Raw genomic sequence first — 26,192 nt, 5'->3', positions numbered from 1 at the left:
TGACTTCATCATATTAGTATTTGGACCTAATTTCTCTTTCAAATAAATGTTTGTGTGAAAATAACATTAATATTTCCACATCTAACAAGGTATGACACTCCAGTGACAGGAACATTACGTTGACCACAGCCTCCAACTCGAAAGATGACTTTTTCAGCCACATGATTAAAATTCCTTAGTGACAATTTCAAGCATAATACCTCACATTTGCATGCTCTCACAGGACAGAGGGATCCGCATCGCCCCCTTCCTCCCTCCCTCCCATTCAAACACTCTGACTCCGTCCACTCTGACTTCAGTTCTTCTTGAGGTCCTTGAGGAAGAGGACCAGCAGGCATGTTCAGGTAAATCTTGCATACGGGACATTTAAGTTATTGATGTGTGCTTACAGACAACACTCTGCATGCTTCTTCTCCCACTTCCTCCAGCTGGGACAGGGACTGTGGGCCTTTTGACAGAGTTGGGTATGTCATACAGGATGTCATCGATGCTTTATTACATCCATATTGGCTTTATAACTAAGCATTTTGTATTTTTACATCAGAAAATATTGTCAGGAAGTTAGTTTTCTGTCAGATTATTTGTGAGAGAAACAGGAAAACTGGCGCCAGACAATGTTTGAACTCTTTGATCCAGATAATAATTTCAGCATGTTCACTTATGACACCTGGGGAATGGGTAAAGGCATTTATCATGTTTGAACTTTTCAGAATGGATGTGAGCCAGTTGTTCGAAATCGTTACTCTCCATCAGGAAACTATACACTTTGACTCAAACTAGGGGGAAATGTGACCAAATATGCACCTCCAGTCAACGATGTCTACTCTGAGGATGTCCAAGTTTCTAAACTGTTTCAACGGTGTAATATGTGCATCACATTTGTAGGCATTATCCATAGTGCGGCATGTAGGCTTGTTTAGTTACCAAAGAAAAATGTGGGTATTTAATATATTTGGGCCTTAAAATTGTTGTACTTTACCATTAAAAAAAAAAAGATTATGCTTGACAGTTTCGTATAATACAAAATGTAGACACACAATCATTTTGGAGCCCAGAAAATGTAGAAATACAAACATTTTTGAGCTTCTAAAAAAGGCTTCACAATGAAAAAAAGCAAACAAACAGCTGTATCACATTTTGGGGTGAATTCGTCTTGTTATGGTATTGGAATTGGTTTCAGTTACTTTTCTGAAGAAATGCAGACCCACAAGGAATTTAAATTCCATTTTTGCATTAAATAGAAATGTGATGTTTTTGTTGTTGAAAGTTGAGTGCTAAATGAAATGTTAAGCGTGCAACCAACTTTTCATGGTGATTGTTAGTTTGTGAACCTTTAAGATTTTTCTTAATTTCAGTATAAATATAATCAGATTTAATCATAAACCCTGAAAGCAACTAAAGAGAACACACACACAAAAAACAATACAGAACAAGAGGATACTTGGTGATTTATGTATCAAAATTGCCAAAACAACCGTACATTTAATTTCTGTAATCTCTTTATGTTGCAAATTAATGCCACTAAACTTCCTATCAAAAATATAACTTGGAGGAATTATAAACTGGAATTTTAAGTTTTTCATTTGTATCTGCAGATAAACACATGGACAAATGTGTTGATGCCTGAAGTCAAAGACAGAAAAATGGACAAAGGGTAACTGAAAATACTCATAAGTAAAAATGAATTATGATTAACTAAAAAAAAAAAGACCAATAAAAATTAGACATTGCCTTTGAATTGTGCTCAACAGACATTATGAAAACCAAACTAATTAAATTGACCTGGGTAGATTAAATGGTGCCCTCAAATTAATGCTGTTGCAAACCCTTTTTAAGGTAATTACTGCATTGAAGTAATTTCTGTAACTCTCACTGAGACTTCTGCACCTGTGGACTGCATGTTTTAACTGGTGGAGTAACAACAAATTTGTCCAAGTTTGAATGGTCTTGCAATCAAGACTATAGCATGAATACGAAATATCTGAGCAGAGTAAAATCTATGGCACAAAGTGTTTACAGATTCTTATTACTGCACACTTGGAGCTTATTTTCCTTTTCCTCAATGTTAAGACGTGTTCTCTATCGTATGAGAATATCTCTCCACTACATATAGAATATATGTTATGGGATTTACTGACAATCCCGCAGCTGACGTGAAAGCTTCTTTAAGACACACCACGCCTACCGTGGCTTCCCCTGCGCCCTATAAATGGGTCCACCTGCGCAGGGGTCAGCTGATCCTCTGATTTTCACTGCAGAGTCGGACGTGAGAGCAAACGAGACGCAGTTCTGTGGGGAGTTGAGCGGTGGCTTTTGTGCATCCACTTACCTACGGGTAGTCTGGGTTGACTCCTCTCAGGGTGGAAAGTCGCCGGTGGCTCCCTTGTATCTGGGAAGGCAGAGTTGAGCCGGGGGTACTAAAAGTACAGTTGGCTGAGGAAGCGACAGCGTTGCGGGTGCAGCCGGCATCCCCTCTCATATCTCCTTTTCATTCTTCTTTTCTTGTTTCAACGGGGTGTGGGAAGTTGTCCATTGAGTGAATTGTACCGCAAAAATAGGTACAGCTGGCCGGAGAAGCGACGAGTCACGGGCACGGCCAGCACGCTCGTCCTGGGCCATTTCCTTGCCGTTAAATGAAACGAAAAAAAAAAGGAGGTCATCTCCTTGTAAACCGCTCTCACCCGCGGCGTGGTGAGAGGCCGAACGGAAAGAGAGTCCATCTCCATCGAGCCCCCCCGCTCGTGCGGTGGGTGCTCTGCCAGTGTGCGGGACCCGCTCAGGTCCTCCGCACCCTCGCAGAAACCGCCACCCCCCAACGGCGGAAGCGGCGACGACGTCCACCCTCTCCCCATTGCCGTGTTGTGCTGTTTGAAACAAAATCACAGCCATAAAACAGGCTAATACACTTAGCAGACAACAACAAACTTTCCGGGTCGCGTGGCGGCGACGTCACAGCGACGACGAGCTGGGAGGGGCGTGTGTAGTCCGGGGGAGGAGCATGCATGGGCAGCACGGGAGGATCCTGCTGCATGCATGAGCTGGGTTTGCCTATTGGCAAGGCAACGGGACGCACGTTGGCGGGTGTCTCAGAGACAAGGCGCCCCTGGTGTAAGCCTACGGGCTACCAAGCGGTCTAAGCCCGCAGCTGGGAGGGGTGTCAGGTCTGTGCCCGGGTCTGGCCCAGCCTCGGTGGAGCATTCACCTCCGGGCCCCCCACATGTGCTGCCTTCAGAGGGGAGGACATGCTGCCTATGGGTCAGCAGGAGGAGGGAGCTTGATGTCAAGCTGTCGCCCCTCCCGCATGGTCTCATCACTAGGGCAGCGTCTGCTCTGGGGATAGAGATGCCGCCCACACGAGGGCTCTTCCCGTCATGGTTTGGTGATGATAGGGGGGGTCTCAGTCTTCTACGTACTTCTTGGTGCCCCTCTCCTCAGACTTCGAGGAGGTGGTCAGGAAGCAATTTCAGACGCCACGGGGTCCGGGCTCTGTCGGGCCATGACGGAAGTTCAAGTTCCAGAGAGGATCAGCTGTGGGCCGACACCCTCTGTGGGCGCAGCGTTGCAGCTATGGTGGCACCCTCGAAGTCAGTTCTTGGGTAAGGGAAGAGCCATAGCAAGAAGTGCGCCGCGATGGATGGCTGGGGCTATGGCAGGTCAGACGAAGCTGGCCGATACAGCATATTGTCCTTGTATCAGCGGCACCCAGTCCAGCAGCCTTCACAGGAGTGGAGGGGGGCAGCTGTCAGGGGAACTACAGCGGGTCTCCTCACTTCTCCCCAAGTTCATGAGAGAACCCAAACCCCCCCCCCCCGTTTTAACAACAACCCAGGGGTATCGTCTTCAGTTTCTGGGCGAACCCCCATCAGAGAGGTGCGAGTGCAGCAGGCGGTCCTCGTGGGGGGACTGGTTCGCTACAGCCGACCTCAAGGACACGAATTTTCGGATTCCAATTTGGGAGGGCCACAGGAGACTCCTCAGGTTTGCCTTCGACGGCAAAACCTTCGAAAATGTGGGGGGGGGACACGGGGGGGACACGGATGTCAGCAGGCAGGGAGGCATGGGCTCTCCGGACCCGGGTACAAACAGTCCCCGTCACTCAGGGCGATATATGTTCCTGGAGGGGTAAATGTGGAGGCAGACCTCCTGTCCAGGAGGGGACCGCACCCAGAGAACTGGAGGCTGCACCCAGCCGTGGTGGAGGAGATCTGGCACCGCTTTGGCAGAGCGGTGACCGACCTGTTTGCCTCAAGCTACACGCGCGCTGCCCCAGTATTACTCCATGGGGAGGGATTCGCCTCCCCTGGGCTGCGATGCCACGGCGCACCCGTGGCCGCAGGGGCTGCTTTATGTTTCCCCCCATTTAGCCTCCTGCCCAACCTGCTGCAGAGATTCAGTCAGGAGGAGGTTCAGGTGATTCCGGCTCGTGGGTGACGCCACTGTTGCACGGGACACCATGGAAGCTCCCAGTTCGCCGGGAATGGGGCTAATGGGTTCTGTGGTCCGTACAGAAGGTCCGGCCTTTGGGCCCGCTTCTGCGGCGCGGCTCCCCCGCCCCCGGAGTGTGCAGCGTCTCCTTTCTTGGTGGCGGACCGAGCCGCCCTGTCCGCCCCAGGTGTCCCGCCACGGAGCCCGCCGCCGGGCAGGCTGACCCCCGGCTCAAGCCCTCCCGGCCACGCGACGGAGCCCCGCGGTTGAACCCACCCGCGGCTCCCGCGACCAACCCACCCCGAACGTGGTGCGCTGCGTCTGTTCTCAGCCTCAGCGCCAGGGGAAGCCGGTGTCTAAGGCTAGGCTTTCTCACTGGGTCATGGAGGCGATCCACCGGGCATGCGACGAGGACAGTGAGCCGGTGCCGGAGGGGGTAACAGCGCGCTCTACATGGGGCGTGTCCACCTCCTGGGCCTCGTGTCGCGGAGCCGCCCTCTCAGACATGTGTGCGGCCGCGACACGGGCAAAACCAAACACTTTTGCCAGATTTTACAGTCTGAGCGTGGCCACCAGCGCCTCCTTTGGGGAGCGTGTCCTGGGGGCCGTGTCTCCTGGAGTTGATTCGCTTGCCCCTGGGCCGTTGGCATAGGGCCTGGCCAGGGGGATGTCACTATACTAGTCAGTGGACTAGCAGAGTGCGGGTCGCCTGAGTGGCCTCTCCCTGCACCCCGCCCTTGCATCTGGCGGGGTTGGTGGTGCGGGACTCCCGTACGGGGTTGGTGTCACGCTGCGTCTCGTGGTGTTTCCACCTTCGGGGGGGCGAAGCTGCCTGACGGGGTCGCTCTTGGAGCAGGTGTCCGCTCTGTCTCCTTGAGACCCTCGCGGTGTGTCTTACAGAGCCCATAACATATATTCTATATGTAGTGGAGAGATATTCTCATACGATAGAGAACGTGGGGTTACGTTGTAACCCTGGTTCTCTGAGAATAGAGAATATCTCTCCACCTCAAGGCCGCTCGGGACCCGTTCAAATCAGAGTGAATCAGCTGACCCCTGTGCAGATGGACCCATTTATAGGGCGCAGGGGAAGCCACGGTAGGCGTTTCTTAAAGAAGCTTTCACGTCAGCTGCGGGATTGTCAGTAAATCCCATAACATATATTCTATATGTAGTGGAGAGATATTCTCTATTCTCAGAGAACCAGGGTTACAACGTAACCCCACGTTATACAGTGTCAAGGAAAATGATCAATTTTATTTTTCCAGGAAGTCATAACACGGATGCAATCACACTAGCCATCACCATTTATAACCATTGTTACTAATACTAATTCATAATGCTATAAGCAAAATGTGTAGCAACACCATTAAAGTGAACAATATTATGTGCATATCTGATTGAATGTGAACAGAATGATTGTTGATGATTGAAATCTTTATTTTCGAGCATACATAAAAAAAAACAATTACACAAAACAACAAAAAAAAAGAATATGAATAAACATTCATTAAACAAAATAAAAGGGAAATAAACCTTCATGCCCAAAAAGGAGTAGGAGGAAGTAAAAAACTTATGAGGTCCTACGCCTTGTATCTATTTCAATTTTGCTTGAAAATAAAAATTAGAAAAAATATAACAGCAAGCTTTACTACTTTATCAAAACAAATTATACCTGTTATTACCTTGTGAAAATAGTACAGCACTTCTTTGCAATATTATACCTCAGCATTATAAATATAAATATACTTGAGCATTATAAATATTATACCTGAGCTTTATAAATAAAATATATAACCGAGCAATTATAAATAATATACATATACAACATATATATATATATATATATACACATCTTATCATAAACAATATAATCATTATAATATATACCATTTTATATACACATTATGCTGAATCCCCGCACAATCACTACCTCATGTTAATGAGAGAGAGAATGAGAGAGAACTGATATAAACAGTAAAGTTAGTTAAGTGTTTACTCTGTTAATGTGAGTGGTGGTCCCATATTTCCTGAAATTGGGGAAAAAGTTTTCTTTTTTACAGCTGAAACTTCAGAGGAGGATCCAGTGTAAATGTTTGACTTTGAACTGATAAATTCAGATACAGTACTTTGTACAAATGGGAAATGGTGAAAGTGCTTAAAAAATGATTTATTTATTGGCTATTTGACTAGCAGGGACCATGACTCAGCACGTTGTGATAAATTTGAACAAAGAATTATAGATAAGTAAAAAAAAAAAAAAAGACAAATTGCAATGGACTGCTCTCTTTTACCCGTGACCCTGTAAAGGATAAAAAAACGGGTGCAGAAAATGGATGGATGGATGGATGAACTCTTTTAGTGCAAAATATTGTGCAAAGAAGTCTGGGGAAGCTACAGTATGTTAAGTGTGTGACCTCTGAGCCCTCAGGCAGCGCTGCATGATTAAATGTATTTGATATATTCATGAGTTCACTAGCACTCAATAGTCAGCTGCATCAGTTAATGCAAATTTGGTTCTGTGTAGAAAACTGGCGACTTTCTCTGGGCCTGAACATATCCTAGATAGGCATAAAGGACAGTCTACATGATCTCTCTTCGGATGAGTCCACGTCTCAGCACATCAGGTTCTACGGTCAGAGACATACCTTCCAGTATGTTACCAGCAAAACTTGTAAAAGCCATAGTATTTGATGTGATAGGGGTCAAACATTAACCATGGCATATACAACTTGCATACTGTTAAAGGTAGAAGTGATGAAGAAGTGCAATATAGAATTTTTAAGAGACACGTGCTCTCCTCAAGACAATGTATAATCTAGGGAGATCCATGGCTATTTCAATAGGACAATGCCCGACCTTCAGACATTCTCTATGATTCACAATAGTGTGTGTTCAGAAACACAAAGTGTGTGCTAGGCTGACCTGTCTTTGTCTCTGTCTCCTACTGAAAAAGTCCGGCATATAAATAAGATAACAGACAGCAATGAGAGTGCATCTGAAATGTTTTATTCTACAAGAATAAGATTCCTCTTGCAAAACTGCAGCAAGCAAGGTCTATCTATTTATCCTCCAATCCATCCATATATTCAGTATTTATATGTATTTCTTCCTATTCTGGGGCAGGAGGGTCTGCTGGAGCCTTTCTCAACTCTCTTATATGACAATCCTACCAGTTAAGATATGATTAAAAGGAAGAATGAAGTAACTGTACATAAACCATTCCTATTACTTGTTTCAAGTGTGTTGTAAGCATTAAAGTGTATGTAAATGTCTCAGATTTATTTCTAAATACACTGAAGTTTGTCAGTGACTGAAAATAATAATCATTTCTGTTGCACTCGTGCCATTGACAACAACCTGCAGATTAAAACTTACCCAACTTTTATGGACATTGTGTTTGTATATTTAAGGTGTGATTTATAAAAGTATGAAGGTAAAAGAGTTTACCAAACTCGATTCGACCTTAAATGTTTTTTTATAAAGAACCAGCTGGTTGTGTTATGCAGTGCATATACCACCGGACCTCATCAATCAGGCCTTATTTTCTTTTTCAAATAAATGTCTGTGAAAAAAATCTGATAACTACTTCCACATCTGACGACGTATGATAGAGCAGGGACAAGAACATGATCTTGACCGGAGCCTTCGACTCAAAAGCTGAACTTGTTCTTCAGCCACATGACTGAAATGCATGGTGACAATTTCAAGCATAATACCTCACATTTGCATGCTGCAAATCTCACAGCACAGAGGGATCCGCATCACCCTCTTCCTCCCTCACATTCAACCAGTCGGACTCGGTACAGTCTGACTTCAGTTCTTCTTGAGGAAGAGGACTAGCAGACATGTTCAGGTAATTCTTGCATATGGGACAGTTATTTGAGATTCAGCAATGTTTTGTAAAACCTAGGAATATGTGCTTACAGACAACATCCTGCATGGATATTGATGCTCTTCCTGCCAGTTCTTCCAGTCGGGGCAGGGACCGCAGGCCCTTTCACAGAGTCGGGTATGTCATGCAGGATGTCATTGATGATTTTCTTAAATCCATATTGGCTTTATACCCGGGTATTTTGTGTCTTTACTTCAGAAAATATTACTGGGAAGCTGGTTTTCTACCAAAGGGTGGGAAATGCCACGTATGTCAGAGATACAGAACTGGCGTCAGCCATTCCCACTGAGACGATGTTTGATTTCTTCGATCCCAACAAGAATTTCAGCTATGGAAAGTTCACCTACAACTGGGACCTGGGGAATGGGTAAAGTAATTTATAATGTTTGAAATATTCAGGATGGTCCGGGATGCTTTTCTTCATCTTGTCTTTTTTGCTTTTTTTCCCCCATTTGATCTAGTCAAGTGTTTCAAGGGTCTGAGCCGTTTATTCACTATCTTTACCCTCAACCAGGAAACTACACACTTCGACTCAAAATAGGGGGCAAAAAAGGGCCCAAATATTCAATGCCAGTCGAAGGTGTCTTCTCTCAGGATGTCCAAGTACTTGGTATGTAGTGTAATATCAATACATACAAAGAATTTGTTTGTTGTAGTTAAGTCTATAAACTGTTTTATATTCCTTAAATCGTCATTCATTTTAATTTCTTCGCAACAAATGAAGATGGTCAGATGAATAAATTATAAAACGGCCACATTCAAAGAGGTGTATCACATTTCGTAAGTTTCCCATGATGCAAAACGTTGGCATGTTTTAGTTAGCAAAGAAATATGTGGATATATGTATATTATTCATATTTTTTGTGTTTTAAATTATTGAAGGGAGCAACATAGCTATAGCGTGTTTTGGCGTGAGATCGTCTCGTGATGTTATTGGTTACAGTCACTTTTTCTGAGCATATGAAGACACACATACTTGCCAAGAAATGGATGCCATTGAAATTAATCCAAGAAAAATAACATTTTTGTAGTGATAAACATGGTCTGTTGTTCTTGTTGTGGAGAGTTGAGTGCTGAACATTTGTAACTTTCTGTTTCTTAGTTTGTGAACCTTTTAGTATTTCTCTTAATTTCAGTATAAACACAAATTGGAACATCAGATTTTCTCATAAACCCAGAAACAACTAGAGAGCAGACAAAACCAACACAGAAAAAGAAGATAGTTGGTGATTTATGTATCAACCTGGTCAAAAACATCTGACCACTTCATTTTTGTTATCTCCTTTTATTGCAATAAATACAACCGCACTTCTGTTGAAAATACCAAATTGGAGGAATTTTAGTCTATTCATCTACTCATTTATTACAAACAGCTTCAACCTTACGAGGTTTCCTCATATGAACTTTTCCCTTAAGGTCATTCAACAACATTTAAATTGGATTAAGATAAATAAGTTAATTTAGTCATTCCAAAACATTCCCTTTATCCGACTTTAATTGTTCCTTGAAAGAACAACAGCTTAGAGTTGCTGTCTTGGTGACTGACCCACTTTCTATTGTTATCAAGTTTACGCACAGACATCAGGGCATTTTCCTTAAAAATTCAGACACAATTCAAAAAATAATTGATCCATTCGTTCCATTTGATTTCCATCACATATTTTTTTTAGTAATGTCTTTTGTGGCCGTCCTTTGCTAATCACAGATAGCTGATATATTCAGTGATTTTCCTTGATAACTAAATGTTCTATTAACTATTTTGTCAGTGTGGGTGGTCTTAGTCTGCTTTTAGGTTTTGTGTAAAAACCTAGAAAACAAGGGAAGAAAAGATCAATAAATGTTATTCATTTGCAGATGCTATCAAGAACATTGAAATGATGGGGCCTTCAGATTACAAAGTATCTCAGGACACCAGTTTGGCTTTTCATATTGATGGAAGGTGAGGTGCATGTATTTCTACTTATGCACTAAAAAATAAAACAAATACAAACCCATTTTGTCTTTCTGCACCAATCTCTAACAATGAGAATTTCTGTTTTGACAAAACAACCCTTTTCTACTTTGTATTTTTAGTCCTCCGATGTGGGTGTGCTGGCGTTTCCTTGCCAACTGCATTCCTGACCCAACGGAGTCCTGCACGCTGACCATGGTGTATGAAAACACCCTGCAGCTGAACCACACCTTCACCTCTGCCGGCTTCCACTGTCTGGACATCAATATCCGAAACGACATCAGCAAGCTGCAGACCTCCTTCAGCCTCTACGTCAGGAGAAACAGTGAGTCCTCAAACACACCACCAAGCTGAAGTGGGAGGGCTGGCTGTTCACACAAAAACCTTTTATTTTTATGAATCATTCAACAAGTCACTGAATAATGTTAAAATGCATTGTCACTGTCTGCCTACTTACAGTAGTATTGGACTAATTTAAGCTATGAACTTAAAGGATCATTCTGGAGTTCAAACGCCACTGAGTGCATAATGAGATTGTAAGGAATGTAAACTCTTGTTAGTTATCATGATGATATGAATTGAAGCAGTTTTGCTCCCTTTGTTGTCATTAATATATGTAACTAGTGATACAGATCCATAAAAGCAGAGCCAGTAGTTGACATTTGACATGTGTGACATTCAGAAGTCAACTTATATGGACCTTTAACAAGGTGCCGTTGATCAGAAGGAGATGTGCCTGTATAAATAATGTCTGTGCACCTTTAAAAGTTCACTTCAGTTTGTCTGTAAGGACCCTATTTACACCATCACTTAAGTGGAATTAAATCACATTTCTGAGTCTTGTCAGACTTGAAATAGCAATATATTCAGAGGTTGGTCAATTGTTTGAAATGCTAACACCATTTTGCTGCAGTTACATATTCCATTCTCACTAAAAACTGTTTCCACACTCCTTCCTTTGTAATAGTAGAGCTAGGGGTTTCATTAACTCTTGTTGTCCTTTAATTTGCTCCGTAGATTAGTGGGGAGCCTGTGAATGTACCGAAAAAAAAACAGTCAAATCTTTTATCAAATACGACCTGACAATAAAAAAGAACTCAACATTTGTACAAATTCACTGAAACAGATCTAACGAGTTATAGAGATGAAATGTTTTTAAATGAAAAGTACTTTTACCTGAGTGAAATCCAATGGGGTTATTGTTTTTTTTTTTATTACTTTCCCTTTAAATCCAGTCAAATACATGTGTATCCATCTATTTAGGCAAGGCAAGTTTATTTATATAGCACAATTCGACATAAGGTGATTCAAGGTGCTTTACATCGACATTAAAAGCAGCAAGACATAATTGCACAGTAAATAAAATTATGAGAAAAGGAGGTAAAATAATAAATAAAATGATAAGGAAAAAAAGTAAAATAATAAAAAGTACAAGCTGTTAGAAATAAGGGCAGTAGAGTACAGCAGGTAAGTATTTCATTTAAGAGTAGGCCTGAGTAAACAGTAATGTTTTAGTTCAATTATGTTTTAGTTCAATTATGTCCCTTTCTGGGCGCAGTGTAAATTCTTATTGTCCTCTCGTTAAAGCCTTCTGAAATATATTTCAACATAAATGCCTCCCTGTTGTCAGTCTGGACTGATTATTCAGCGTGACTCCTTGTTCATGTATGAGAATGGTTGAAATTAATTACAGTTCATTAAAAATGAACGTATATTTACCCTTTAAAATATGGGTAAATGTACAGCTCCTTAGATTTCTCTTGTTTAGTTTTCTTTTATCAAAAATGTAGAAGAATCTGTGCTGTGTCATGCGGTTTTGTCATGTAAAGCTCATCACGTGCTGTCGGGCTGCGTCATAACCACAGGCAATGTGAGAACGGAGGAATCCAAACAAACCAGAGGAGCATCATCTGACTGCTCACATGTGCCTGTGCCTAATTGATTTAATGTTGTTCTAATCCATTTGAAGTTGGTCATCCGGCTGAGAATAAAAGATAATGTCCTTACTTGCTGAGAGGCGGCTGATGAGTTTCAGCTGTGCCTTCGAGGGCTATTTCTACCTGAATCAGAAACTGAAAAAGACTTGCACATTGCTTTATGTAACCATGTCATACAAACACTACATAACATTTATATGATGCATTTTATTTCAGTCACGTGAAATAAAACTCACAACTGTTTTGTGTGTGTCATCTGCAGATAATACCCACCTGATCTTCATCCTGACATGTGCTGCCATTCTTTTAGCGACTTTTTCCTTTATCATCGTCATCGCCTGTCGCCCTCGCCATTACAAATCACAGGTATTGCAGATAAAGATATGAACATAATGTTGAAATTTACAGTGAAACACATGTATAACACCCTTTTACCAACGGTAAATATTCTTTTATTTCACAACAGATTGTTTCTGTCACATAGTGTTGTGTTGTTAAATAGATTACACTGAAGTATGGGAGAGTGTAAAGTAGTGATGTACAGTAAAGTTTGTAGTATAAGCTGGGATCTGAGTTTTAGGATAACAATTACAACAACAAAACCAAAACAAAACCTTGAAAAACTTAAATTGAAGCTGTATCTTACAATAAGCAGGATTTAAGAAGTGTTATATCTTCGTTGCCAGCAGCACACTAACAGTGAATGCTGTTTGTGTTCACAAGGAAGCCCTTTGTCATTTAAGTAATACCAGAACATAAAAGCTATTTGGTGCGGAAATTGCTATAACCTGAATCAATTTACATTTTCTATGCTTCATCTAACAGTAACTCTGACACATGCATGGGTTTTGTTTTGCTTTTCAGCTTCCCTCTTCCAGTAATGCCATATTTATGAAGAACCAAGACTCGGAGGCCCAAAGCAGAATACTTTTTAACGTCTCCAATGTTGGTGTGGGAGAGAGAGATCCTCTCATGTTGCAGCATGGCACCCAGTACAGCTCTTAACCAGCACACTGGCCCCCTCTCTGTGAACCATCATACTGGGGCTATTTCTTAGTACTTGACTGAACAAAAGGCAAAACTTGTGAATATCACATTGTCTGTCTTTTCTGTCTTTTTCTGGATGTCCATGTGCACCTGTACCTACTGTGTGCATGATCAGTGCTGAGCTGTTGATGGCTCTTCATCACAATAAGATTGACCTTGAATATACTGTAGGGTTTATAAAACAGTCTATAATTAGGTTGTAAGCTGCATAAGTGTGTATCTGGGTTAAGAAATGGTATTGTCTCCAAGCTAAGAGGATTCACTGTGTATTTACTGCTAAATAATAAAGATGATAATCCATTAATAAGTCATATAGCTCAGGTTGACATTCAAATGGACTCATAATAAATTAATAGCTCAGGTTGAAGTCATGTTTAAAGGGGACCTATTATGGCATCTAATACTTATTTTAAACAGGCCTTGAATGTCTTAAAAATAAGATTTTGATTGTTTTTGCTAAATAAATGAGAAATTCAGCCTCTGAGCCATGTCTTTATCATCCCATTCTCTAACCTCATTATCTATGCGGGATTCTGAGTGGGCGGGGCTATGATAATGAGGCTCTGTGCTGATTGGCTGCCCGAATGACGCGATACACCGCTACGAAAAAATGGCGGACGCTCCAGCCGGCGGAGTTGTTGTTGTTGTTCCGGCTTAGTTAGTTGTGGTTTCACGCATCGCTCCGTCGTTACGTAACGAAAGGGAGCAGAATCTGAACGGCTCGTAGAAGCCACATCACACTGGACGGCTCATCCGGGCGGCTGTACAGACACTGCAGAATTTGGTTGCTTTCCTCCTTCTCTGAGTTGACAGGCTGAGGGGAGATCACTTTATATATGTTAAAGCAAGAAAAAAAGTGTTTTTCATGATAGGTCCCCTTTAAACAATGAGTGTCAATTCATGCATGCTGTGAATGGATCAAACTAATCTATTCGTGTTCTTTTCATATTGATCTGTAACTTTGGGCCTTACTTTGGTTTTACTGTCCCGACAAAACATAAAACATATCTTCTTTTCAAAACTGTTTTCTTCCAGCATGAGCAGCACCGATTAATTATTGTTAATCGCGTTTCGCGCCGGTGAATCGTGGGAGGGTGGGTGGGATTTAGGAGGGGTGGGGGGCTGCAGATGCTGAAATCTACATCTATCAGAGAATCAAGCTTAAGCTGAGAAGCTGCTGTTATGAAAATCTTTCTGGGGTTTTTGTACTGGATAATGCTGTGAATAATAGAGTATTTATCAGCTAATTACGTTGAGTGTTAGGAAAAACATCCAACATATAGCACAAGTTATGCTTTTTTTTTAATGAGATGGATGGTTAATGTTTGGGCACTTCATTTTATTTCTCACTGTGCTTTTTTTCAATGTTCTATTCAATAAATAATAATAATTAAAAAAAAACCCTGTGGGCAATACTAAGTACTCCCATGAGTCAATAGCTTGTGTTTCTATAAAATTTAAGTAGCTCAAGTTGATTTTTTTCCCTTTTTTTGTCATTTATCCAGCTTTTTTAATCTAGAACTGACTATTTTTGTTCATTTCCAAGACCTATGCTGATTCTCTATCTCAGGCTCTAAACGGATGGAAGAAAACGACTGCGGCATGTCGGACAGCCAGTATTTAAAGGAAAGCCAGCAAACAAAGGGGGTAAAAGGTATTATAATTGTATGGTATAAACATAAAAGTTGCATAAATACTCTCCCTACCTGATATAAAAGCACATTATTTTTGTTTTAAATCAATCACTAAAGAAAACCATGTGGTCTACAAAATCCGTAATAAACCTGCTTTTATCACCTTATATTCAATTCCAAGGAAAAGGAAATTAAAGTTTCCTTTTTTCTCAGCCAGATTTTACATGCTTGTTCAGTAAGCGTCAGGAGTTCATCTTGCATGATAATAGCTGGTATAACTTTTATTACAATTAATTTTAGTGGAGGGGATGTTTGTTATTAAAATATTGAACATTTTTTTAATACTTTCAAGAAAGACAAAAAAAAAACAAAAAACCTGCAGTCTTCTCAGCAAAGTTAGCGATTAGATGTGGTGCTAGAGGGAGCATGTGACACCACCCTGACCTTTTGGTCCTTCTCATCCGTTAAGCATTACTAATGCCAAACGGCATGTTGTTGTTTGACCCGAGCTGACGGAGTCTAAAGATCCTGCTCAGCTTGTGTCATTAACTACTCATGTCACTCCTGTGTCACCAGCTTAACAGATACAGGAGACGAGGTGATGTTAAACTGTTAAACGGAAATGTCATCCTTGATATTAACCAAATCATTTTGGAAGAACCTGAGGACACAAAACAGACCAAAAGAGCCTGTGAATATATTCAAAGAAATATATATTAAGGAAAAGCTAAAATAATGTTTAAAATATATATATATATAGAGAGATAATAATCACTGTCACAGGCAATACAGCCAAGATAGCAGATTTTTATAAAAAGAGTAAAAAGAAACCATGAGGAGAACCTAATGGGGAGAACATGAAAAAAAGTTTGATAAATCCATTGAGGAAGGTGGTGTTGCTGATGCTGTATAGCTGTCATCATTTCACTGATAGCACTTAAGTAGACTACACATGCAACCATCAGGCTATTCCTTGATTTTTATGATCTGGAAATAACTGGAAGTAACTTGGCGTATGAGTGGTACACAACTCCATTTCAGGTTGGACTTAGTCATGGGGCAGCCACTTTCCACCCCACCCCAACATCAGGAAAATGTTGGTCCAATCAGCTAGTGGTGAGGACAATTGACTTAATGCAGTAATTAAATTAGATTAGGGGAGAAGGATATTAACGATAAGAATATTATAGCCGGTAACTTTTTCCATAGTGACGTAGCAGATGCCTTGATAATTTCCCTTTGTCCTTCGTATTCTGCCCGGTTCAGCTTTCGTAAATGATACTCTTGAGTCAGCTTTTGCAAGAGATATTTTGTTTATTTTGCTTTTTTCTTACAATGGCAAAGCAAACAATTTTCAACAATTAAAAAACATTTAATGGCACTTCAGCATTAATAGTAAGGCCACGACACAAGGTGGACTATGCTAAAAATGTAGACTAAAAATTACACATCACATAAAAAAAAAATCCACTGGACAAGGGCATATTTTGAGGTTTTTTTTATGGGTCTGGTCTGTGAATTTTTCTGAATGCTTAATTTGAGGATAGCAGCAACAATACCACAAATTAAAAGAATTCACATTATTGAAGCTCTGAGTTAAGTTTCAACATGATTAAGCATTTAAGCAGCATTAGGCTTATTGAGAAGGCTGGACAGGTAGCACTGTTTTAAGTCCCATTAGTGTCACTGTATGGTATGTATCTACATGTACAAGCTGTCAGATTAAATCAGCAGAATGTCAAACAAAGAATTAGCTGTCTTGAACATATTATCAAAGCAGGTGTCACATAAAACAGTATTTTGGGCCAGTAAAATCCCTTTAAGGTGATTGAACTTGTCAAGATCTGAGGCCTGTTTAACCGTGTCTCTAATCCCATTTACTAATTAAGGAAAAGATCTAACATAAGTCGGACCTTAAATTTAAACTGACTCCCACACAGCATGCAACAATAATAGATAAAGCAGTCTAATAGTAGCAGAACATGTGTGTGTAAGTACAAGACTAGAGTTGATTCAGAGATTGAATGGAGAGAGGTTGATCTATGGTGACAGGTTAAACATGGTGCAGAAGAAAAACACTCTGGATGCAACTAAACAGTAAGCAGTAAGCGGTTGTGTTCACCCTCTATATATAAATTTGCACTTTGGTATTTTCCAACACATCTGACAGCATTTTACTTACTTCACAATCCCTCCAACGCCCACCATCCACACACACAGACATAACCCACAAGCACACACAGACCTTAGAAACACAAGTTTGTCGTACATCTCTAACACGTCTATATATGGAATAGCCTCACGGCCTCACAGTATGAGCAGCCCACCTTTTAAATGATTTAATAGAGGGGAAAAACAGTTACATTTTAAGCGTTAGGCAGCCGCTCCTGACACATCTCCAAGGGCCGTTTGAATGCCCCCCTCCCAAAAACTTCGACATTGCCTGCCGTCCAGGAGATCACATTCCCAGGGACGTAAGAACTGCAGTTTGCCATCAACTGTATCTCATTTGGCTTTAGGAGACGGTCCCAGATGTTGACTTGGCTCAGTTCACCCACGAAAGCTTGTCCGGCATCAAAGCGCCCACCTACAACATCCTGTGAGGGCCGTAAACAGCAGGATGTAAATTTAAATAGGATCAACAACAACATTATGAAGAGTAATTATATCCAAAGAGGAGAAAGCAATCAGGGAGTATAAAGAAGTCATTAAACTTTTATACTTTCATCGAATGTGTTATTGCTTTGTTGTAGTCCTGGAGCTTTGTTGACGCTTCCATGCAATCTAATCTATGAGTAAGGTCCTTAGACGTAACTTAGTTTGTAGCTTTTTTTTCACATGAACATGAAAAATTTACAGAAAGGAATATAGTCTCAGGCAAGGAGTGTTTACTATATTAAATGAAATAAATCTGGTTGGAGTGTGTGGCAGTGACTCACACATGTCACTGCCAGACAGAAGACCTGGACTTCCCGACACAGTTCTTTTTATACTTTTCCTAAGTCTTTCAGTTACTTTACTTTCACTTTTACATACTGTTTGGTTAGATTTGTGCATTAAAAGGCTCGATAGCCATCATGGACTCACCCACTGAGGCTTAAAGTTTAAGATTTTGGCCATCTGATTGGTCTCATTATTTAGTTTACAATAAATAGGATTATGTTTTTAAAGATTAACATCATATAGTGTTGAAAAGTTTGAAATTTAGGATTAAGCTCATCCACTTCTTAGAATGGGAAAAACAGGTCATTCTTGCAGCAACTTCTTTAATCATCTGAATTCACTTTGCAACCACAGACATTGCCCTCTGCTGGATATTTAATGCATTTTCTGCATATGGTATACATTTTTTTCTTTTTTCATCATCTTCCATGTTCATTTTATGTAACTAACTCAACATTTTCAGTTGTATTTTATTTCCAGCAGGGTGATAAATGATTTGATAAGCCACTAGTCCCTTTATACAGTGCCACAAAACCAAATGTAATCAGTTGATGGGTGATGAACAATAAAAATAATTAAGACCATTTATTTTTATTGTATTTTAACTTTTTTTTTATGTACAAGTTAGAATTAATGCAGCGATTGGACCATACTGCTGTCTGACTGAATTGTAATCACAGTTAACCCATTAACTGACTCATTAACTAACTTCAGGCTGGAATGTTTGAATGCATCTTCCTTTTAAGTCTGGTAGGTGCTTTCTCTCTGGTGTTGTGCTCCGACAAACCCTTCAAGTGAGCCATACCTTTTCAATCGTTTTGCCATTATACTGCCATGAACACTTAAATGTTTCAGACCAGCAGATTACCAAAAAAACTTGCTTTTGTGGAGGTGGTGTTAATGACCATTATGTCCTGATTTTTTAATTTGGATTAGGCAAATGCAACATCATACACACAACATAAGCCTTTTCATGCCATTATTTCCATTCATCCATTAACTTAAATAACCGGTTATTCAAGTTTGAGTCACAGGGGCAACATGCCATTATTTATCTAACAAAAAGTAAGCCAAAAAGAAAAAAAAGTGGAGTGATATTGAGTATCCGTATGATTCATTAGCTTGTGGGTCCACCTTAAGCAGTAATAAATTTATGTAATTTCCTGTATGACTTTATCAATCTCTAACATTCTTTTGGAGGAATGTCAGTCCATTCTTCTTTACATCATTGCTTCAGTTAATTTAGGTTTTTGGTCATTTTCTTATGAGATTGCATAGGCACAGCTCTCTTAAAGCCACCCTATGTAGCAATTTGACATCTGACCACCCAGGGGCAGCATATTACAAGAAAGTTCACTTATCAAACTCTGCCAAAAGACACAACAAAGTGCACTTCTAGTGGAACAGATTGGTATAACAAGACGTGCAGAATGTTCCCACTCAGTGTTGTCAGTGTCTCCTCTGTGAACACAACTATCAACAATCTATAACTCCCCATGTGAAATGAAGTGATAGTGATACATCAATTGTCTTTAAGGTTTTGCCATAGCTTTTTTATTTGATGGTCTGGACTTTAACATGAGCATTCCAAAAACTTGATTATCATACTCTTAAGCCATTCTGATGTAGACTTGCTGTTGTGCTTCAGGTCATTGTCATCACTGCATGAACCAGTTTTGACCATTCTTTAGTTTGTGGAAAGGATAACTTCTCATTTGCTTCCTTTGAATACTGTGATATACAGAATGTTTCATGGCTGACTCAATGACTGCACGTGGCCCAAGTACTAGTGCTGCAAAACAAGCCCAAATCATCACAGCCTACCACAACACTACTGACAGTAGGTATGGCATGTTTCTATAGAAATGCTTCTTTTTTTTTTTAACAAACATCGCACTAAGGATTAAGACCAAACAACTCCACTTTGGTCTCATCTGTCCATTGGACATTGTTCGAGAAGTCTTGTGGTTATTTCAAGTACAGTTTTGTGAACTGCAGTCGTGGTTCCATGTTCTTTTCAGACAGAAAATAATTTCTCCTAACAATCCTTCCAAACACACAATCCTTCTTTAGTGTTCCTGCAAATGCAGGGTCTGATATGTAACTCTTGGGTTTTTTCGTATCATTACCCAAGCATTACACAGCCTCACCTTGAGGCAAATCTTATGATACATATTGCCCTGAAGAGACTGCAAACTGTCTTGAAAGCTTTCCATTTGTGCATTATTTTTCTCTGTTAAACATTCTCCAAATCGTTTGAAAAAATTGTTTTATAACACCTCTAAATCTGAGACTATGGTCCTCAGTTGGAAAAAGGTGGAGTGCCTTCTCCTGGTTTGGAATCAGATACTGCCCCAAGTGGAGAAGTTCAAGTATCTTAGGGTCTCGTTCACAAGTGAGAGAAGAATGGAGCAGCAGACCAATAGGCAGATCGGTGATCCGTCGGCACCATTTCGGACTCTAAAACGATCTAAAAAGAAGGAGCTGAGGTAAGAGGTGAAGCTCTCAATATACCAGTCAGTCTTCATTCCTTCCCTCACCTATGGTCATGAGCTGTAGGTAGTGACTGAAAGAACAAGATTGTGGATACCTCTGCAAGTTTCGGGGCTCACTCAGAGATAGGGGGAGAAGCTCTGTCATCTAGGAGGGGCTCAGAGTAGAGCCACTGCACCTCCACATTGACAGGAGCCAGATGAGGTTGATCAGGCTCAGCCATCTGGTGAGGATGCCTCCTGGATGCCTCCCTGGTGAGGTCTTCCGGGCACATCGGAGGAGGAGGAGGAGACCCAGGACACGCTGGAGGGACTATGTCTCTTGACTGGCCCTGGGAACGCCTTGGGATCCCCCCAGATTAGCTGGACAAAGTGGCTGGGGAGAGGTAAGTCTGGGCTTCCCTGCTTAGGCTATTGCCCACCAACTAAACCTCAGATAAGCAGACGGAGATGGAAAACAAGCCATGGGAAGCCAAGCTGTATCAGGACTTCATCTTGAATTTTTGGATGTTGGCATCATCTAGTGAGGACTTTCAGTGGTTCACAGCCAAGTGGGAAGTGGCAGAGATGAGAATCAGCACTCCTGAATCAGAAACCATAGATCTAGTCTGAAAAGGGTGGAATTTTGTCTCCGAGTTGAAAGTGAGGTACTGTCTCAAGTGGTGGAGTTAAAGGTATTCTATGCAACAAATCCCTGATCCCTGATCAGCTAGCAAGATTTAAAAGAGGCACCTCTAAGCCCCGCCCATTCGGGCCGAATGATACGGATTGGTCCAGGTCCAGGAAGGGAAAGAACCAATCAGATGTCTTCATTTTAAACCACGCCCCCCCGCCCTGTCCCATGCGCGCACTCGCTTCCAATCGCCCCCGTGTCCACTTCTCACGGGTTCTCCTGGGCTCACAGTGTCCCAATGTAACCCCCCCCCTCCCTTCTGCCACGGAGCCCAGTATATAGATATTATGTAGTTATTTCCAGAGCAGCTCGGTCCCGCTGTGTGTGACCGGGGAGCGGGAGCCGTTAGTCCGCTGCTGCTGCTGCTGCTGCTGCTGCAGAGGCTGCTGCTCTCTGCCCAGCAGCAGCAGCAGCAGAGGAAGAGGAAGGAGGAAGAGGAAGCGCCACTTTCAAATCTTGCTAGCTCTAGGAAGTTGCATAGAATAACTTTAAAGTATCTCAGAATTCACTCAGTATTCACAAGTAAAGGAAGCATGGAGTGGCAGATTAACAGAGGGATTAGCATAGCTTCTGAAGAAGTGTGATGAACTCTGTACTGGTCTGTTGTGGTGAAGACAGCTGAGCCGGAAGAATTATTCTCACCTATGGTCACAAGTTGGGGATAGCGACCTAAAGAATGAGACTGTGAATATAGATAGAAATTTGTTTCTTCTACAGAGCGGCTGGACTTTCCCTTAGAGAGATCATGAAATAAATTTGTTTTTTTCCGGAGAAACTCAGAATAGAGTCACTTGAGGTGGTTCGGACATCTAGTTAGGATGCACATGTCCAACATGTTCAACCAGGAGAAGGTCCTTAGGTAGACCCAGAACACACTACGGATTATATCCAGATGGCCAGGGAATGTCTTGGGATCCTCCGCGGAAGAGCCGGCTCAGGTGGCCGGGGACAAGGCTTCTGCCACCACAACCTGAACCTGGATAAGCGGGAGTAGTTTAACTCTTTCCAGGTGGGCAGCAGCAATTGCCTCTCTAAGACAATTGCTTATGGTTTTCCCTTTTGAAATTGTGTGAACAGAGTCCTGAATGCTCCAGACCAACAAACTGACAAAACATTGCTTTTGTAGAGGCCTGCACACCTGCTGAAGATAGGTTTATGAATAGCTGATGAATAACAACACTTGGTTGCAACTAACAACTATACCCACGTGACTTTTTTTTGTTTGAGGCTGTACATAATAGTAAGACTCACTGGGATATTTTTCTGATCTTTTTTTGTAGGATTTAAAGTGGGGGTACTAACATTGGTCTGTGACTATAAGATGCTGGCAGTATCATTGTATTTTTTCTATATCTTATAGACATCTGGACTTCGAAGTGAATAGAGCTTTCTGAAGAGCTTAAAAATTGCTAATTGACTAAACAAACAAGATTCTACAACAATGCTGACAGTTTTGACAGGTTTTAGTCTGAGTCAGTGACACATTGAGCCAAACATTAAGCTGCTAACATGCTTACAGAGACATGTTGATGTCAGTGTGATGTTGGCCTTGATTAACATGGATTAGAAAAAGCTTTTTAGCATGATAACATTTGTTTCCTTCCATTTATTAGGATAGACTTTTGGTCATACAGCGAACCATCACAGAAAAAAAAATGTTAGCTGATGATGAAAGTTAGGCCAAACAATTTCATGAATTCCTTTGCCAAATTTCATTGTGATCAAATAAATAGTTAATAAGGCACTTCAGTCTGGATAAAGGTGATGGATTGACCAACCAGCCACAAAACAGCCGGGCCGACACCATGATCACTGGAACCTTCAGCTGATTATCAATCAAATACAGTATTTACACTGAAGCAAACATTTGCAACAAACACACTCCTGAATGTTGTATTTACAAACTTTTTTCGTAGTCGGAAGCCTAAGATCTAGTTCGTTACACAATCTCATTCCTCTGTTGTGGAGGTGTCAGGAAGAGGTCTTACTCAGTTGTAATATCACGGCCTCCTCATTTCTTTTACTTTTGGTCTGGCTTTTCTTATTTGTGGTTGATTTCCTTGAGGGGCGGTTTATACGTTGACCCCTTAAATACCTTATTAGTAGAACATCTTGACATTATACTTAATAAGTACCTAGTTCAAGATGTTCAGATTATCACCTGTCTCTTTGAAAAGGACGGAGGTAATTGGAAATGCAGTTCTCTGGCTTGTTTGATCAAAATGACAAAGAGTACTCTCTCCTCACTAACACTCATGAAGAAATGTACTGAACACTCTTACCTGCTCCTGCCCTAGGATTATGACTCCTCCAGGTTTGATGGGGTGCCAGGCTGCGAGGTTTTCACCATCTCCTAGCTTCTCTCCATCTTGGAAAGCCTCCCACTGGCCATCACGGGTGGTCCAGGAGATGCATATGTGGTGCCAACGACCATCACGTACCTCCAGTGGCAGCTGGGCCACCTGCAATCAAAGGATTTTTTTCTTTTTAGGAACTGTACATTTTGAAATTGGTTTTTGTTCTGAATAAAAATAATTTTATGAAATGACCAGAACAGACCAATGACTTGCCTTGTCATTAATAAGCAGCTCAATTGGATTGTTCCCCCACTCAATCAGCACAATCTCATTAGCTTGCCCTGGCACACCGTATGAGAAAGGAGTTCCGATGCCAGGACTGGTGCTTGACTTGATCCACATGCAGAGTGTAAACGCATACATTTCCGGCAAGCTCTTTGTCATGCGGCCATACAGATAGTTGGTCCGCTGGGGGAGGCACAGCTTAAACTGCTCTGGCGACTTGAAATCTCCGCCTCCTGATGTAAGGAAAGAAGAAATAATAGAGATGAGAGGGAGGCATGGCAATTAAAATTATGCCTTTTCTTAAACTTGTCAGTTTAATGAAATTCCTGACTTGTGTTTTACACACTGAAAGGTTTGTGCATCAAATAAAAAGTCCTTATTGATGTAAGATCCATTACTGGGACACCTTTTTTTGTTTTTAACCCTCCCTGGTTTACAACAGCATACAGTTGTTCAGACAAAAGGGTTCATTTTGTTCATTTTGTATGCCACCCAACTGTGGAACATTCACAATGATTTACTTAATCACCTCAAAAATTGTCTCATCTTGATTGTATCTTTAGCTGAAGAGACGCGTGTCAGTAGAATTAAGGAGCACCTGCACTGTACCTTTCTCCAGCTCAGTGATCCTCTCCACCAGGGCGTTCAAGGTGCTCTCTGTCTTCAACCTGTAGGCAGCTGTGGCGTTGGATAGCAAGCTCTTTTCCTCCTGCAAGTTGCTGACCTTATTCAAGAGTTGTTTTTCCAGCTCCCCAAGTCTGCGTTGCAGTAGGTCACGGAGCTCACTTGGGAAAGCGGCACCAGACACGTTGGCCCTCATCTGCTGTTGCTGCGGAAGTGTGGGTAGGGGATCATGGACAGGAAATGCGCAAAGATGATCAGCGGCACTTAGCTCCAAGTAATGCGTTGAATCACTGTTACACAAATTGTGACTCTTATGCATTAGGCTAAAAGAAGAGTGTATTTTGTACGAAATATAATTACAGTAGATAATGGTCTGAGTTCTGATCTTATGCTATTAGTTTGACGATTGTAGTTATTGCAAAGGACAGGAACCAACTTGGAAAAAAAAGACTAATGTTGACCAGTGACTAGACATATTTTGTCAATCATATTAATTCATTCACAGACTCAAACGACGGTTTTACGCACGGCGACAAATGGCACGCTGCTGCGTGGCGCATCTGGTGGCACCTTACCTCCAAGTTCTCCAGGCGGTCCTTGAGCCCCTGCATGGTTTTCCCAAGATTGTCAATGGAGTCATTTGGATCTCTGGGAACATCTCCCATAGTGTTTTGCTTGTCTTTTCCCCACGAACCCCCCTTGCCGTATCTCCTGTCGTCGGTGGTAGAGGCGCAAAGGGACAGCTTTGTGGTTAACTCGTTAATGGTGCCGAGTTGCTTGGAAATTGTTTCTTTCTGCTGTACAATTGTCTCTCGAAGCTGCATGACAGTGTTTCTGAGCTCCTCTTCCTGTCCCCCGGCGTTAAGCTCGGGTAATAGTGTCACAGGGCAACTGGGGTCGCCGCTGATGGGGATCGCCCGGCAGATGTACCGCTTTCCGTCGTCCGGCTGTCCGCTTGTTAGTTGGCCACAACCCAGAGCACAAAAGCACACCAATCCGCACAAAAATGAAATCATATCGGCGGGTTTTGTCCTTGGGCACAACCGAGGGAGAAGTGAAAACTGAACACTTCTGTTCCGTGCGTAAAAGTTGCTCCAAAAGGGTCCCCGTTAAAAACAATGATATTCCAAACGAATAAATTCAAATAATCAAGCTCTAACTATTTCTACAGGGTGGTGCCATGATCAAAAACAGCAAAATCAAGAAAATTGTGAGTGGAGAATCCAATCAAATGGGAGTCTCTCTGTGTAAGCCCGTTAATGTTGCTTGTACTAATAGGACTATTTGTGGCGCAGACGGAGCGCAGTGTGGTGCTGAACAGACAGCTCATCTCGCCAAAGCGGATTACCAAAAAAGGTGTCTGGGAAAGCGCTTTGATTGGTTGTAACCGCCTGACGTCACAGACAAGCTGCGTAAAACAAATGTTTATTTGATTTGGTTCTATTGAAAAGTCTATTACCAATGAAGTCTCTTCTGATCAAGTAACGAGATTTGCTGGTTTCCCACTGATCTATGCCCATCTTGTTTTGTTATTGTAAGTGGTTTTCACATGAGCCTTCAGATACAGTGTACGTGGACTTCATAATAACACAAGCACAAACTCAAAAGAGTCATTTTATAAGTGCTCTCCTCCAGCAGAAATGTAATATGAGATTTGATTAAAAAAAACAACAACAATCTAATACATTTCTAAACTCTATACAAGATTACAACCTGCAGATGAGCCACTTCAATAAAGCAACGGGTGAAAAGAAACAGGATGTGATTATAAATAAGTCACAAATTGACATTTCATAGCCACAACCAGCTAGTTATGAAATGTCAGTAATGCCTGGTGTGCAGACTGGAAAGCATCCGACCATGCTGAGATCATGCAGCGCCATGTGCTGTTTCACAAAGCCACTCAGGGATTTTCATTTTCTTTTTGACCTGTGTAATATAGACTAAAATCATACTTGTTGAAAAGGCTAAAAACTTCACAGGTATAAA

At 41.6% G+C, this 26,192-nt stretch overlaps 2 protein-coding genes across 2 annotated transcripts; one reads left to right on the top strand and one right to left on the bottom strand.

Moving 5' to 3' along the window:
• The first annotated feature begins 220 nt into the window (after positions 1-220).
• On the top strand, positions 221-13,377 carry tmem130 (transmembrane protein 130). Its single transcript, XM_061708305.1, has 9 exons — positions 221-344; positions 8,174-8,281; positions 8,355-8,437; positions 8,519-8,687; positions 8,782-8,930; positions 10,175-10,259; positions 10,394-10,596; positions 12,471-12,574; positions 13,073-13,377. Exons 2-9 carry the CDS (start codon positions 8,274-8,276, stop codon positions 13,211-13,213), a joined length of 942 nt encoding a protein of 313 aa, XP_061564289.1. The 5' UTR covers positions 221-344; positions 8,174-8,273; the 3' UTR covers positions 13,214-13,377.
• Positions 13,378-16,005: 2,628 nt separating this feature from the next.
• nptx2b (neuronal pentraxin IIb) lies at positions 16,006-25,497 on the bottom strand. Its single transcript, XM_061707986.1, has 5 exons — positions 24,779-25,497; positions 24,189-24,408; positions 23,568-23,812; positions 23,280-23,459; positions 16,006-17,486 (listed from the first exon to the last, which is right to left on the bottom strand). Exons 1-5 carry the CDS (start codon positions 25,217-25,219, stop codon positions 17,256-17,258), a joined length of 1,317 nt encoding a protein of 438 aa, XP_061563970.1. The 5' UTR covers positions 25,220-25,497; the 3' UTR covers positions 16,006-17,255.
• Between the last annotated feature and the right edge of the window lie 695 nt (positions 25,498-26,192).

The sequence above is a fragment of the Cololabis saira genome, chromosome 19 (assembly GCF_033807715.1).
Source record: "Cololabis saira isolate AMF1-May2022 chromosome 19, fColSai1.1, whole genome shotgun sequence".
Classification (NCBI taxonomy): Eukaryota; Metazoa; Chordata; class Actinopteri; order Beloniformes; family Belonidae; genus Cololabis; species Cololabis saira.
This window is presented reverse-complemented; position numbering and strand designations above follow the sequence as displayed.